This window comes from Meleagris gallopavo, chromosome 25, assembly GCF_000146605.3.
Source record: "Meleagris gallopavo isolate NT-WF06-2002-E0010 breed Aviagen turkey brand Nicholas breeding stock chromosome 25, Turkey_5.1, whole genome shotgun sequence".
In the NCBI taxonomy this organism is placed as follows: domain Eukaryota; kingdom Metazoa; phylum Chordata; class Aves; order Galliformes; family Phasianidae; genus Meleagris; species Meleagris gallopavo.
The window spans coordinates 4860466-4872209 of NC_015035.2; the positions used below are offsets into that span (position 1 = coordinate 4860466).

At 59.3% G+C, this 11744-nt stretch overlaps 2 protein-coding genes across 2 annotated transcripts in view; one reads left to right on the forward strand and one right to left on the reverse strand.

Annotated features, from left to right (window-relative positions):
• Window positions 1-505: 505 nt before the first annotated feature.
• HPCA (hippocalcin) lies at window positions 506-2649 on the forward strand. Its single transcript, XM_010723456.3, has 3 exons — window positions 506-883; window positions 1213-1318; window positions 1596-2649. Exons 1-3 carry the CDS (start codon window positions 506-508, stop codon window positions 1691-1693), a joined length of 582 nt encoding a protein of 193 aa, XP_010721758.1. The 3' UTR covers window positions 1694-2649.
• Window positions 2650-2888: 239 nt separating this feature from the next.
• Window positions 2889-11744, reverse strand: part of RNF19B (ring finger protein 19B) — a 13731-nt gene continuing 4875 nt past the window's right edge. The window contains exons 3-11 of the mRNA XM_010723495.1: window positions 11484-11743; window positions 8057-8262; window positions 6215-6359; window positions 5668-5830; window positions 5255-5369; window positions 5008-5148; window positions 4442-4649; window positions 3694-3825; window positions 2889-3496 (exon numbers count right to left, since the gene is read on the reverse strand). Of these exons, the coding sequence (XP_010721797.1) occupies window positions 3010-3496; window positions 3694-3825; window positions 4442-4649; window positions 5008-5148; window positions 5255-5369; window positions 5668-5830; window positions 6215-6359; window positions 8057-8262; window positions 11484-11743 (1857 nt within the window). The 3' untranslated portion in view covers window positions 2889-3009. The remainder of the gene's footprint in view (window positions 3497-3693; window positions 3826-4441; window positions 4650-5007; window positions 5149-5254; window positions 5370-5667; window positions 5831-6214; window positions 6360-8056; window positions 8263-11483; window position 11744) is intronic.

Sequence of the window (11744 nt, forward strand, 5' to 3'; positions counted from 1 at the left end):
TCCCCACTGAGTATCCAGGTGCAGGGAGGGGGCCGTGGCTGAAAGGGGACACTGCGGCCCCCGGCTCTCCCCGGAGCTCCGGAGCCGTCCGAGGCACCAAACACAAACGGAGACGTCGGAGGCACCAAAAATAACCCCCCCTGAGGGAGCTGACCCAGATCCATTCAGATCTGCACCCAGAGCCCTCCGCCGGGGCCGAATCCCCTCCTCTGCGCTGCTCTGCCCTCCTGATGCCACCTATTTATCACCCAGTCTGTTATGCAAATGGTCCATCGGGGCGTATTACCCAAAGGGCGGGGGCTGGCGCTGCGCCGTGTTGTCCCTGGGGCTGCCACCGGCGGCTCAGAGGGGACGGCGGCATGGAGGGATCAGCATCGGTGCACACCTCCGTGCGGGTGCCCGGGGGCTGCCAGGGAGCGCTGCCCCATCCCTCTCCCCTCCTGTAGCACTCAGGGACCCGAGCAGGGCCAGGCGCTCTTCCCTTGGGGTCGGCGTGCCCAGCAGCATGGGGAAGCAGAACAGCAAACTGCGCCCCGAGATGCTCCAGGACCTGCGGGAAAACACCGAGTTCTCCGACCTGGAGCTGCAGGGCTGGTATAAGGGCTTCCTGAAGGACTGTCCCTCGGGCATCCTCAACGTGGAGGAGTTCAAGAAGATCTACGCCAACTTCTTCCCCTACGGCGACGCCTCCAAGTTCGCAGAGCACGTCTTCCGCACCTTCGACACCAACGGCGACGGCACCATCGACTTCCGAGAGTTCATCATTGCGCTGAGCGTCACCTCCCGCGGGAAGCTGGAGCAGAAGCTCATGTGGGCCTTCAGCATGTACGACCTGGATGGCAACGGCTACATCAGCCGGGAGGAGATGCTGGAGATCGTGCAGGTACGCGGTGCCGCGGCGGTCCTGGGGGCCGGGGTGGCCACCCCCATGCACGCCCCTTGCCCAGACCCCAGCCCGGTGGCAGCGGTGGCAGAGGGGAAGCGCTGAGGCCGATTTGGTGGCGTCTCACTGGGCACTGCGGGAGCAGCTCCCATCCATCTCCTGCGAGACGGCTGCTGCCCTCCGTCTGCCCCGGCTCTGCTGGGAGCCGAATCCCTGCACGGTCTGGGACCCGGTCCTGGTGCGGGGAGCCCTCTGTCCCCATCCTCGGGTCGGTGGCAGTGGGCGCTGTCCCTATCAGCATTGTCCCCGTCCCCGCATCCCTTTCTCAGGCCATCTACAAAATGGTCTCCTCCGTCATGAATATGCCTGAAGATGAATCGACTCCGGAGAAAAGAACGGAAAAAATCTTCCGACAGATGGATACTAATAATGATGGTAAATGAGAGGGGAAGGAGGGGATTAAGGGAAAGGTCTCATGGTTAAATCCGGGGGTCTTAGAGGGAGCTGTGTGCTCACTGATTAAATGCTGCACGGTCGGGAGGAGCTCTGGCAGTGAGGGGCTCGGGGTGCACACAGCACTGCTGGTCACACACGGGGGGCTCAGCCCGGGCAGCTGGTGGGTGGGGGGTGTCCCCAGGAGGCCTCCGGTCCCTGTGCCCCCGTGTGCCTGGGTGGGGTGGTGGCTGCTGCACTGAGCCGTGTCTCCCTGCAGGCAAACTGTCCCTGGAGGAGTTCATCAAAGGTGCCAAGAGCGATCCATCCATCGTGCGCCTGCTGCAGTGTGACCCCAGTGGTGCCGGACAGCTCTGAGCCCCCCCGCGGTCCCCACCAGCCCCCACCTCCCCCTCCTGCCACCACCACTCATCCTTCCATCCCCACCTCCATGTCCCCATGGGGAGAGCAGCAGGAGTGCGGAGCAGCATGGCAGAGCCGCGGCTGCTCCTCTGATGGGCACAGGGACACGGCCAAAGGGATGAACTACGGTTGCTCACGGCCACCCCAGCACCCCCCAGCATGCAGACACTGCCACACCAGCCCCCTCCCCACAGTCAGAGTGTACGTGGGGCCATGGGGAGGGGCTGTGCTTTCAGTCTTTTAATACCTGCAAAATAAAGTGTGTGTCAGTGCAGTCAGCAGAGGGAAAAGGCTCTCCTGTAAGCTCTGAATCCAACCTTCCTTGCAGCAGTACCAGGGCAATAGTGATGGACTCACGTCCTGGCCAGCGGTGAGCAGCATCCAGTGCTCAGTGCTGCCCATGGCTGCGCTGTGGGGTGGGCACTGGGATGGGGATGGGTCCTGTGCTCCACTCAGGGCTGGACATGTTTCCGTGCTGTTGGGATCAGCGAGCTCACACAGCCCAGTGCCAGTGGAGAGGGCTGCAAGGAGACCTGGAGATGGAGAGCTTTGGTGGTCAAACCCTGCCCCCAACCCAGCAGGGGGGCATGGAGTGGGATGGCCACAGCAACTCATAGAAATGCAGGTGGGAGCAGAGGAGCACTGTGGGGCGAGGGCAGAACACTGCAGAGAGCAGAGCATGCGGCCGTGGTGAGCGCTCTGGTGATGAAGATGAGGAGCCCAGCGATGGGGAAGATGAAGACCCTTTGGTTGCTGCTGGGATCATGGTGGTCAGGGAAGGAGAGGGGCTGAGCACTGCGGCTGCATAATGCAGGGACAGCCCCGGGGATGCGCCATGCTGGAGGGGACAAGGCAGTGCAGGGGCAGCCCCTCTTCCTCGAGGAGATGATGCAGGCTGAGAGGTGCCCCTTCTCTCCGGTATGCAGTGCTTACAGACACCCAAAGGCACCTCGGGGAGGACTGAGCCGTGCATCTGCATGAAGGATGGGCTGGATGCTTAGTGAAGGACAACCAGAGTCTTTATTCAAATAGTCCTTAGGACGGTTGCAGACGTACAGACACACGTACATATTTACACTCGTACACATCTCACAGAGCTTGAACCAATAAATTAAAACAAAAAGAGGGTGGGGGGCATATTTCCTTTTCGTTTTGTCACGTAAGAAACAGCAGCTCCCCGAGGCGAGGCGGGGGCTGCAAGGAGAAGCCACAGACACAGCCCTGCCCCGGCTGGATGCAATGACAGCAGCGCTTTTGGGCAGGAGGGCACCTCACACCCGGGCTTCGATGCACTCCAGCGTGACCATCTCGTCCAGCCTGCGGCCCTCGGCATGGGCACAGTGGCTCAGGTGGGCACTTGGGCTCTCAGCACCTCTGGCGCTGGGGGTCTGCGGGCAGGGGGCCGCGCTGTGGGAGCGGGGGGAGCCGCAGTCGTCCGAGGTGAGGTCGGGCACGTCGTCCGACTGGCTGTCCGAGCTCTCCAGGTCGCTCCGTATGCTCTCAGGCTGTGCCAGGGTGATGTCCCAGGTTTTGCTGGCAACGCAGTCCTTTTGCTCACAGCTTTGGTGTTTGCACGTCTGCTCCTGCTCACCGTCCTCCTCTTCCTCCTCCTCCTCTCCCTCTTCCTCCTCCTCTTCCTCATTCTCTGCCATTTGGGTGTGGACGTGCAGCGAGTCCTCCGTGCTGCTGCCGCTGGCCAGCTGGTAGTGGCTCGGTTTGGCCTCGATGTCCACCTGGATCTCCATGTTATTGCACTCCCTGCAGAAAGAAGCACCCCTGTGTGACTTCGGCTGCAGCCCGGGGCACCCATGGGCGCCGCGTCGCAGCGCAGGAGGTTCGTGCTCCCATTCCTGTGCCAGCACAGCACCAATGCAGCCAGCAGCCGCCAGGGAGCAGCCTGCTGCACCCCTGCACCCACCGCAGCGCAGACATTTCCAGGATGCCACCCCACGCACCTGTCCTGCGGGTTGTAGGAGCTGATGATGGAACCAGCCATGGCCCGCGTGCTGGCGTTGTCGCTGATGGCCCCCAGGCTGACAGAGTCCTTGGGGAAAATCTCTTTTTGGACGTCCGCCTGCACCTCCAGCCTGCAGGAAGGGAGAGGGTTGCTCAGGAATGCCTCAGGTGGTCCTCAGGGGGCACCAAACAGTCCCTGTGTGCCCTGGGGTGGATGAACGATGTGGTCGCCCCATCCCTGGAGGTGTTCGAGGCCAGGCTGCATGGAGCCCTGCACGGCCTGAGCTGCTGGGGGCCACCCAGCCCACTGCAGGGGCTGGAGCAGGATGATCTTTAAGGTCCCCTCCAACCCAAACCACTCTATGGTTCTATGGACAGCAAAAGGCTCAGTGCCGGCCCAGCTTGGCATAGCAGCGTTCAACACCGATGGTTCCCCTTGCTTAGTTTAATTTTTGGCTCCATTTAGGTAAACCCATTTTGTTTTCCATGTCAAAGTTGAAACAGTGTTTGTATCCATGACTCATGTAATTCCTGAGAAGAACAGCTTTCCACAGAAGCAGCACGGAGCCATGGCTCTGTCTTGGCTGCCGTATCAACACGTCTCCAATTACCCAGCAGCCAAGCTGAGAAGGAAACCACGGTGTAAAACTGTAGTGTAACCTCCCAACTTGGAAAGCAGAGCCCTACATAAAGCTGCTCGGCCAGCACAGCCCCGGGAACCCCATCCCCTCCTCCTGCCCCATTCACCTGCTGTATTTCCCCTTGCCTCCTGAGAGCACACCGCCGCTCAGCGTGCCGCCCGACAGCGCTGCAAAGCTGGCAGTCTCACTGTAGTTGCTCTGCATCACGCTGAGCCCATCCGTGGGGCTCCCACTGGTGCTCAGCACGCTGGTCAGCCCCTCGATGCTGCTTTCGCCAATGCTGGGGTTCTTCAGGGCTCGCCAGGCATCGGCCACTGTGGGGGAGGGACAGCGGGGAGTCAGGGAAACTCTTCACTCAGGCAATGAGGCGTTGGCAGCGCTGCCCAGGGTGGGTGCCCCATCCCTGGAGGTGCCCAAGGCCACGGATGGGCCCTGGGCAGCCTGAGCTACGGGCAGCCAGCCCACAGCAGGGGTTGGGACTGGATGATATTTAAGGTCCCTTCCAGCCCAAGCCACGCTATGATTCCATAATTCTGTCTCCTCCTAGCTAAACTGAAGTAAGCTTACGTTCAGATCTGGGAGTCCCACTGGTACCCAGCATCCAGACCCCCTCACCTCAACACAGCAGGCAGTGAGAGGGTCCTGCTTCGCCCTCCCGCCTTGTCACACTACCTGTGATCGGTCCGTCGTCCTCATCAAACTCGATCTTCACGCCCTTCCCGTTGGCAGTGCTGACCCCGCAGCCCCCCCCGCGGCACAGCGAGATGGGCACAACGCCGTAGACATAAGCCAGCATGATGGGCACCCCGATACCTGCAGAGTGAAAGGAGCTGAAGGCCGAGCTCTGCTGGGCAGATTCTCTGGGCTGGGGCTTCCAGCCCTGCTCACGCTGGAAGGGAACCACGCAGTGCCCACTTACCAACACTGACAGCAGCGATGACCGGAGAGGCGATGACAGACAAGGTGACCCCTCCAGTAATGGCCAAATTCCTCTTGTGCTTGGAGGTTTTCTTCCCCTCATACCTGCTGTGGATCTGAGGGAAGGACAGGCACCGGGTGAGACACAACAAGTCCCCACCATGGGCTGTGCCAAGAGGGCTCCTCCTCCCAGCTCAGGGTGACATCTGAGGGCATCCAGCCATTGGCCACCGCCTCCTCTCCCCATACAAAGCCCAGGAGATAAGACAGGGCTTAGAAAACACAACTGAATTTGGGTTCTATGAAGAGACCCACCCTCCCAATGAGCCCCAGTTGCTGCTCAGATGCCTGGAGCACAGAGAATGCCCCGAGCTTGGATCCCTCTGCTCCCACCGCGTGCTTTGCCACCTTTACCTTTCTCCCGACATAGACAGGGATGCCAATGACCATAGCAGGAATGGCAATGCCAGCAATGAGAGAAATGCCCACAGGAGCGCCGATCAGCGTGCCCAGCTGCCAGAGAATCTTCTTCTTGCGACTCCATGGCTTTTTGCCCCAAAATGTACAGCCAGAAGGGCTTAATGGAAGGAAGAAATGACATTAAAACTTGAGCAATCCTTGAGAACCCCTAAGCCAAGTCCCATATGAACAAACCCAGAGCTTAAGGAGTAGGTGAACAACACAAAAAAGGTTTCTCCCCCATTATGATTAATTTGGTGCTCGAGGTGATTATCACACCACCAGGACTGTGTTCAGTGACACGGCCTTTAAGGTCCCTTCGGGTCTCAGCCATGCTTGGTTTAATAACCCAGCACACCTCAAGCTCTCAAATGCCATCACAGGTGGTGCAGAAGAGCCCCCACTCTACTGCAAGGTGGGAAGGAAGCCCAAAACTTTGGGTCAGAAAGAAGAGTTTTGCCAACGGATCCTTGGAGAGGCGCGAGGAGGGGAAGCAAAGCACCTGAGGTAGTGCAGGTCGGAGATCTCCTTCATGCACAGCCAGCAGAACTCACAGCCGCACACCGCACACGTCATGTGGTTGCAGCTCCCGTCGTTCATCTTGATGATGTACGCACTGCAGCGCGGGCACGGCTTGATGTCGTCTGCTGCGGGGGAAGCAGGGCGCGGGGTTGGAGGCGTGTGAGCACGGGGGGTTTCCTTGCTACGCACGGAGCCTTTGCTTTGGATCACCTCTGCTCGCACAGGGGGTGGGGATGGTACAACCAGTGGGTTGTGCCCTCGGTTTCTCTTTACATTGAGAAGGTGACAGCGATGAGACAGCGCCCACCAAAGCGATTTGCTTGGATAGAAAGGTCTGGGAGCAACAGCCCTTGTAAAAGCTCTCTCTGGCCTTGCCGGGATGTGTTTCAGAGCATGCTTCGGTGCTGGGAACAAGTCATTCCTGCTCTGCGCTAGCCAGGACAACAGGGTAGGTCAGAATCATTATTAAATTGCTTCAAAGGTGATTCATGGGCCAAGAGCAGCAGAGCAACTGGGGCAGCAAGGCATGGAGGCCCCTGCCTGGCCTTTGGGAGCAGCTGGGGCTGGGGCTGCAGAGCCGGGTGCCGATGGTGCCCTGACAGGGTGGGGGTCCTTCACCTCCCCCTTCATTCGGGCACCATCTGGTCAGGTTACGCAATGGCTGTCTGTGCTGCGGTGCAGCTTGGCAGCCTCCAACTCTCAGCAACATGAGATCCAGCTGCTGAGAGCCCGGCTCACACCTCATTAATCACTGCACCGAGTCCAGAAGGAATGGGGTGGGAAAAGCCACTGTCCTGAAGAATCTCCCATTCAGCGGCTCAACTCCTCCTGGCTGGGATCTTCTTTAGGAGGGTGAAAAAGCCCAGGAACTGCTTTGTGTTCACTGCTTTGTACCGCAGCACCCACGCTGTCCCTCATCAGGGCCCTACAACCACAGCACAGGGCTGAGCCACCTCCGGGCAGCCCCACTCTGAGCACAGGAACCAACAGGACATGCAGTGTGCTGTGTCTGGGGATAGGGAGGGATGGCGAGAAATGGCCTCAGTGCCCACTCCCAGAGTCACCACAGCTATTTTTAACGAGCTTGTGGACTCAGCAGCCCCCACCAGGCAGTGCTGGAGGCTGTGGGTTGGCGTGTTTTCTGTGCTTGACATTATGAGCACCTCACGGTGAGCCTCCCCAAACACAGACAGGCATTAAAACTACATTTTACTGCAAACTGGAACTCGCAGCTGTAAGAAGCACCTATTTGTTCAACATCTAGCTCAGTAAGAAGCATTCAAGATCAAAGCAACCACAAGCATTGCTGGGGCGGATGAGGAGAGCTGAGGAGGAAGGACCTGAGCACGTCAGCTCTCCTGTCCCATTTTGCATCCTGATTTCTATAGCAGCCCGCCAGATTTGTTCTGGGCAACGCCTCCCACCTGCACAGCTGGAGACCCTCGGCTGTGCCCCTGAAGTGGAAATGCTGAGGCAGTGATGGAGCACCTGGCGGGAAGGCAGGGCCAACCCAGGGCAGCTCAGGTACATGCAGTGCTGCTGAGTGATGAAGGGCCGGAGCCAGGATGCAGCCCTTCCCAGCCCTCATTTAGGGGTTGGCAGTGGAGGTGAGGGCATCTCTTTGGAGATCTCTGCCTCCCTGAGGCCTGCTGAAGGTAAGCAGCTTCTTTTGTTTCTGTGGCTGCTGCATTTGAGCAAATCCTCCCTTGCTGCAGCCCAGACTTGCTGCTCTGCTCTCGTGGCTGTGCTTTCCATCACGTCCCAGCCCTAGCCCTGCCCGCACCTCGCAGCACAGACCGACCCCGGCTACACGGAGCCCTACCTGGCCCAGACTCCTGCCCGTAGCTGAGCCCTGACGTGTGCTTGGTGCGCACACGGAGCGCCTGGGCGCGCTGCTGCCGGGCCATGTCGCACGTCTGGTTGGGGTGCCATATCTGCTTGCAGTGGTAGCAGAACTCCGTCTGGCAGCCGTCCCGCTCGCAGGTCAGCTTGGGGCAGCTGGCGCAGCCGTAGGCAATAACAGCATAGCTGGGGAGGAAGATGTGGAGAGTCAGAGAACGGCGGCACTGCCCAGCACAGCTCTCACTGCGGGTGCTGCACCGCCCTGTGCTCCTGACGCGTTCCTGCTCTCCAGTCCTGCGCCTCACACTGCAGGGCCTGAAATCAAGAGCTGCTAATTGGGTTACTTGGGGCAGCTTCCTTTATACAGTTTGCGATATTGAGTTCTCTCCTTGATAAGCACTGGCAGCTCTCACTGTCGATTTCCCCCGATCGATGCTCACCCTGCCTGCCCTCTCTGCTGATCCAGGCTCTGAGGCTCCCTTCTGCAGCTCAGCAGCTGTAGGACAGCCGGGCGTGAGGGTGGGTGTGTGGCCGGAGGGGGTAGGAGGGCTGAAGTTGTGCCAGGCACAATTTTAGGACTGCACAGACAATAATGATCCTGCTTCTGGATTAAGCCCAAACTGGTGTAAAACCAAGGGAATGAGGGCAGGGAGATGGAGCATCAGCCCCTCCTGGCAGCACCACAGTGTTCCTCCAAGGAAGGGTGCACACAGAGCACTGCACGGCGCTGACCTCCGCCCTATGGGATGAGGGCTTCCAGCACAGGGTGCCAACCATCCTCAGCATTTTGGTCAGTGGTCGGAGGAGAACAACTCCCATTTAGGGTTTTACATTTAGAGCTCGTACAGCTCAAGTTGTGTTGCCTCTTCTCAAAGGCTGCAGCGTGAGAACCACCGAATGTGTCATACCACAGTGATTCACATCCCGTGGGAGTTGGAGCAACTTCTTCATGCTGGGGTACGAAATAATTGCCAAAGAAACAACACTGCTGGGCAGAGCGCGGGGTTGGAGGCGCGGCGGTGGGTTTGCATCAGCCCATCCTGGGGGAGGTGGGACAGGGCAGTGTGGGGCGACGGCCCTGAGCCCTCCTGAGTGACTTTGGCAGAATCCTGCCGAGCATCCTCAGCGTGCCACCAGCACACAGCCACCGCCCTGTGAGCAACCCCCCACACACGGAGCAGCTTCATGCTCGGGGTTGACCCCTCGTAAGAGATTTAGGGTTTTTCTACATACTCCCATGAGAAATAAAAATCCTCCGCGTTTACATTTCATTCCTGGAACTGAAATAACAAACAGCAAGAGCAAGCCCACAAGCCTGAAACCTACACAGCTTTCTCTATGAGAGAAAGGAAGAACGGCTCCAAAGTCAAGGTCAGTGAGAAAGGAGCTCTCACGCAGGATGCGGCAGCTGACACATCCACCCCCACCTGACCTCCCTCTGTTACATGGACGCTTTTTGGCTCAGCCCAATGGAGGTGAAAGGGGAAACTGACACCGAGTGCCTTTCTAAGACCCAGCAGCCAGGGCTGCCCAGACAGCCACGGCCACGCTCTGCTCCTGGGAAGCCTGAGCCCCGCAGCGTGCTCAGCCCCATTCACATTGCTCAGCCCACACAGCTCAGTGGGCTTAAAGGTTCTGTTGTTCTCCACAGCCGGCTGATTGTAGCAGGGAGGGGTGAAAACGCTGCAAATACAGAAAATTATGTGTATTGTGACTGATGGTGCATCCATTGCCCAGCGTTCCCATGGCAACACGCTCCGTGTTGTGTCGGCACTCCTCCTGCACAGCACAGCTCTTCCGTTTACGAAAGACTGCAGTAGGTGTGCAGCACAGGATGCTGCGGCCGTGCGCCGGGCTGCCAGCTTCCACTGTCCCACAGCGCAGCTCCGCAGCAGGCAGCAGCAGCATCCTGCCCAGCAGTGCCGAGTGCCCACGTTCCTGCTGGGTTTGGTGCAGTGCCACCACTATGGAGGGAAAGCCCACAGTAAATAATTCATAGCCTGACTCTACATAAGCACGACGGAAGGCACCGGGTGGGAAGAATGGATCGAGTGATTAACTCCTCCTGCTGCCGGAGGGCTGATTCCAGCAGCCTTTGTTTGAGTGCAGAGCCCACATCCGAGGACACGGCCAGGTGGTTTGCAGGAGGATGCCCAGCACTGCTCCCCTCACTAAGGAACTTTAGTCGAGCTGCGTGAACCCCTCTGCCCCAACCCACAGCCTGGCAGCTGGGCCCTTTCACAGAGCTGACAGCACCAGGTTTGCTCCAGCACTGAGAGGGGGGGCAACCCCTGGTCTCAGTCTGCACGGCCTGCCCTGCCCGGCACCACCAAACACCCAGAGCCTGGGTTTCCTGCAGATGCCAGCACAGCTGTTGGCTGCTCTCTGAAGAAACAAGCCCTTGTGTAGCGCTGCTCGGAGGACCTGCAAGAGGTGACCTGGGACAGGTTAACCTGTTTGCATGGGACGGTGATGACAACGCTGTGATTACATCTTCACAGCCCTCCCACCACATTTTCCATCCCCCGCTGCCGGTCAGACTTTCCTTTCATGTTCACACTGCCTGGAGCTGCACCTCTCACCGCGTCCTGGCTGAACTTTGCAGCACTTCTCTGAGTTCCCTGAACAAAGGCCTTTTCCGGGCAGCTTTGCCTTAAGCATAAATAGAAACCAAACAGAGTTTGTTCAAAGGAAAAGAGAAGAGAAAATGAAAGCAGCGCACTGATAAGTGCAGTCACCCAGGCTGGGCGGGCTGACTTCTGGACAGACAGATATTTCCTCACTTGGGCAATGGATAATGAGTCAACATCACTGCTCTGTGCCATGCAAGCATCCTTGCTGGGAAACAGGGACCGTTTACAGCTCCTTCCTCCCCAGGAAGGTGCAGCGTGCCTCTGTGCACACGCTGCTGCGATACACGTGGAAGGGAAATTCCGTGCTTCCCATTTGTGCAGAAAAAGCAAGCTTTCTTTTGAATGAAGGAAATGACAGCTCAACTAAAGCCCTTTCCAAGTCCCACTACGAGGTCCCCACTAGTCTGCATTTCCACAGTCCCCAAGGCCAAATCCTGGTGTGATATCTTGGGACCCCAGGCCTCTCAGCTCCCTGCACGGGCCGCTGCCTGCCCCACCAAGAGAGCCTGCAATGAGGGCTTTCCACAGCAATCTGCGTGAACACAAATGTGCATTAGTGACAGCACAGCACGGAGCCAGAGCTGCCTGGGGAGCCGGCACCCAACCAGGGCAGCAGGTCCCATTGCTGCAAGTTGTGCCGGGCCTCGGGTTGGGAAGGGACGGGGGACCCCTCCCCGAGCTGTCGCAGCAGCAGCCCCTATAGGAACAGGGGACCCGTCCCGAGCCGTCCCAGCAGCGGTCCCCCACGGGGCCGCGTCCCCTCCCCGCACTCACCCGCAGTCGGGCGCCGGGCACCAGCGGCAGTCGGGGTCCGCAGCGAGGCAGCGGCGCAGCATGAACTCCTCGTATTTGGCCACGAGGTGCGGGGAGTCGCGGAGCAGCCGGCGGATGTCGGCGGGGTTGAGGCGCTCGCTGCACTCGGGGCAGCAGATGTTGACGCGGGACTCGGTGATCTCGATCCGCAGGTACTGCCGCAGGCAGGCCCCGCACGAGCGGTGCGGGCACGACAGCAGGCGCGGCGCGTTCTCGGCCGGC

Bases quoted from the DNA above. Each gene is read 5' to 3' on its own strand.
- HPCA (XM_010723456.3), top strand. From the start codon at position 506: ATGGGGAAGCAGAACAGCAAACTGCGCCCCGAGATGCTCCAGGACCTG. The intron at 884-1,212 runs GTACGCGGTGCC...TCCCTTTCTCAG, and splicing joins AGATGCTGGAGATCGTGCAG to GCCATCTACAAAATGGTCTC. The intron at 1,319-1,595 runs GTAAATGAGAGG...GTCTCCCTGCAG, and splicing joins GATGGATACTAATAATGATG to GCAAACTGTCCCTGGAGGAG.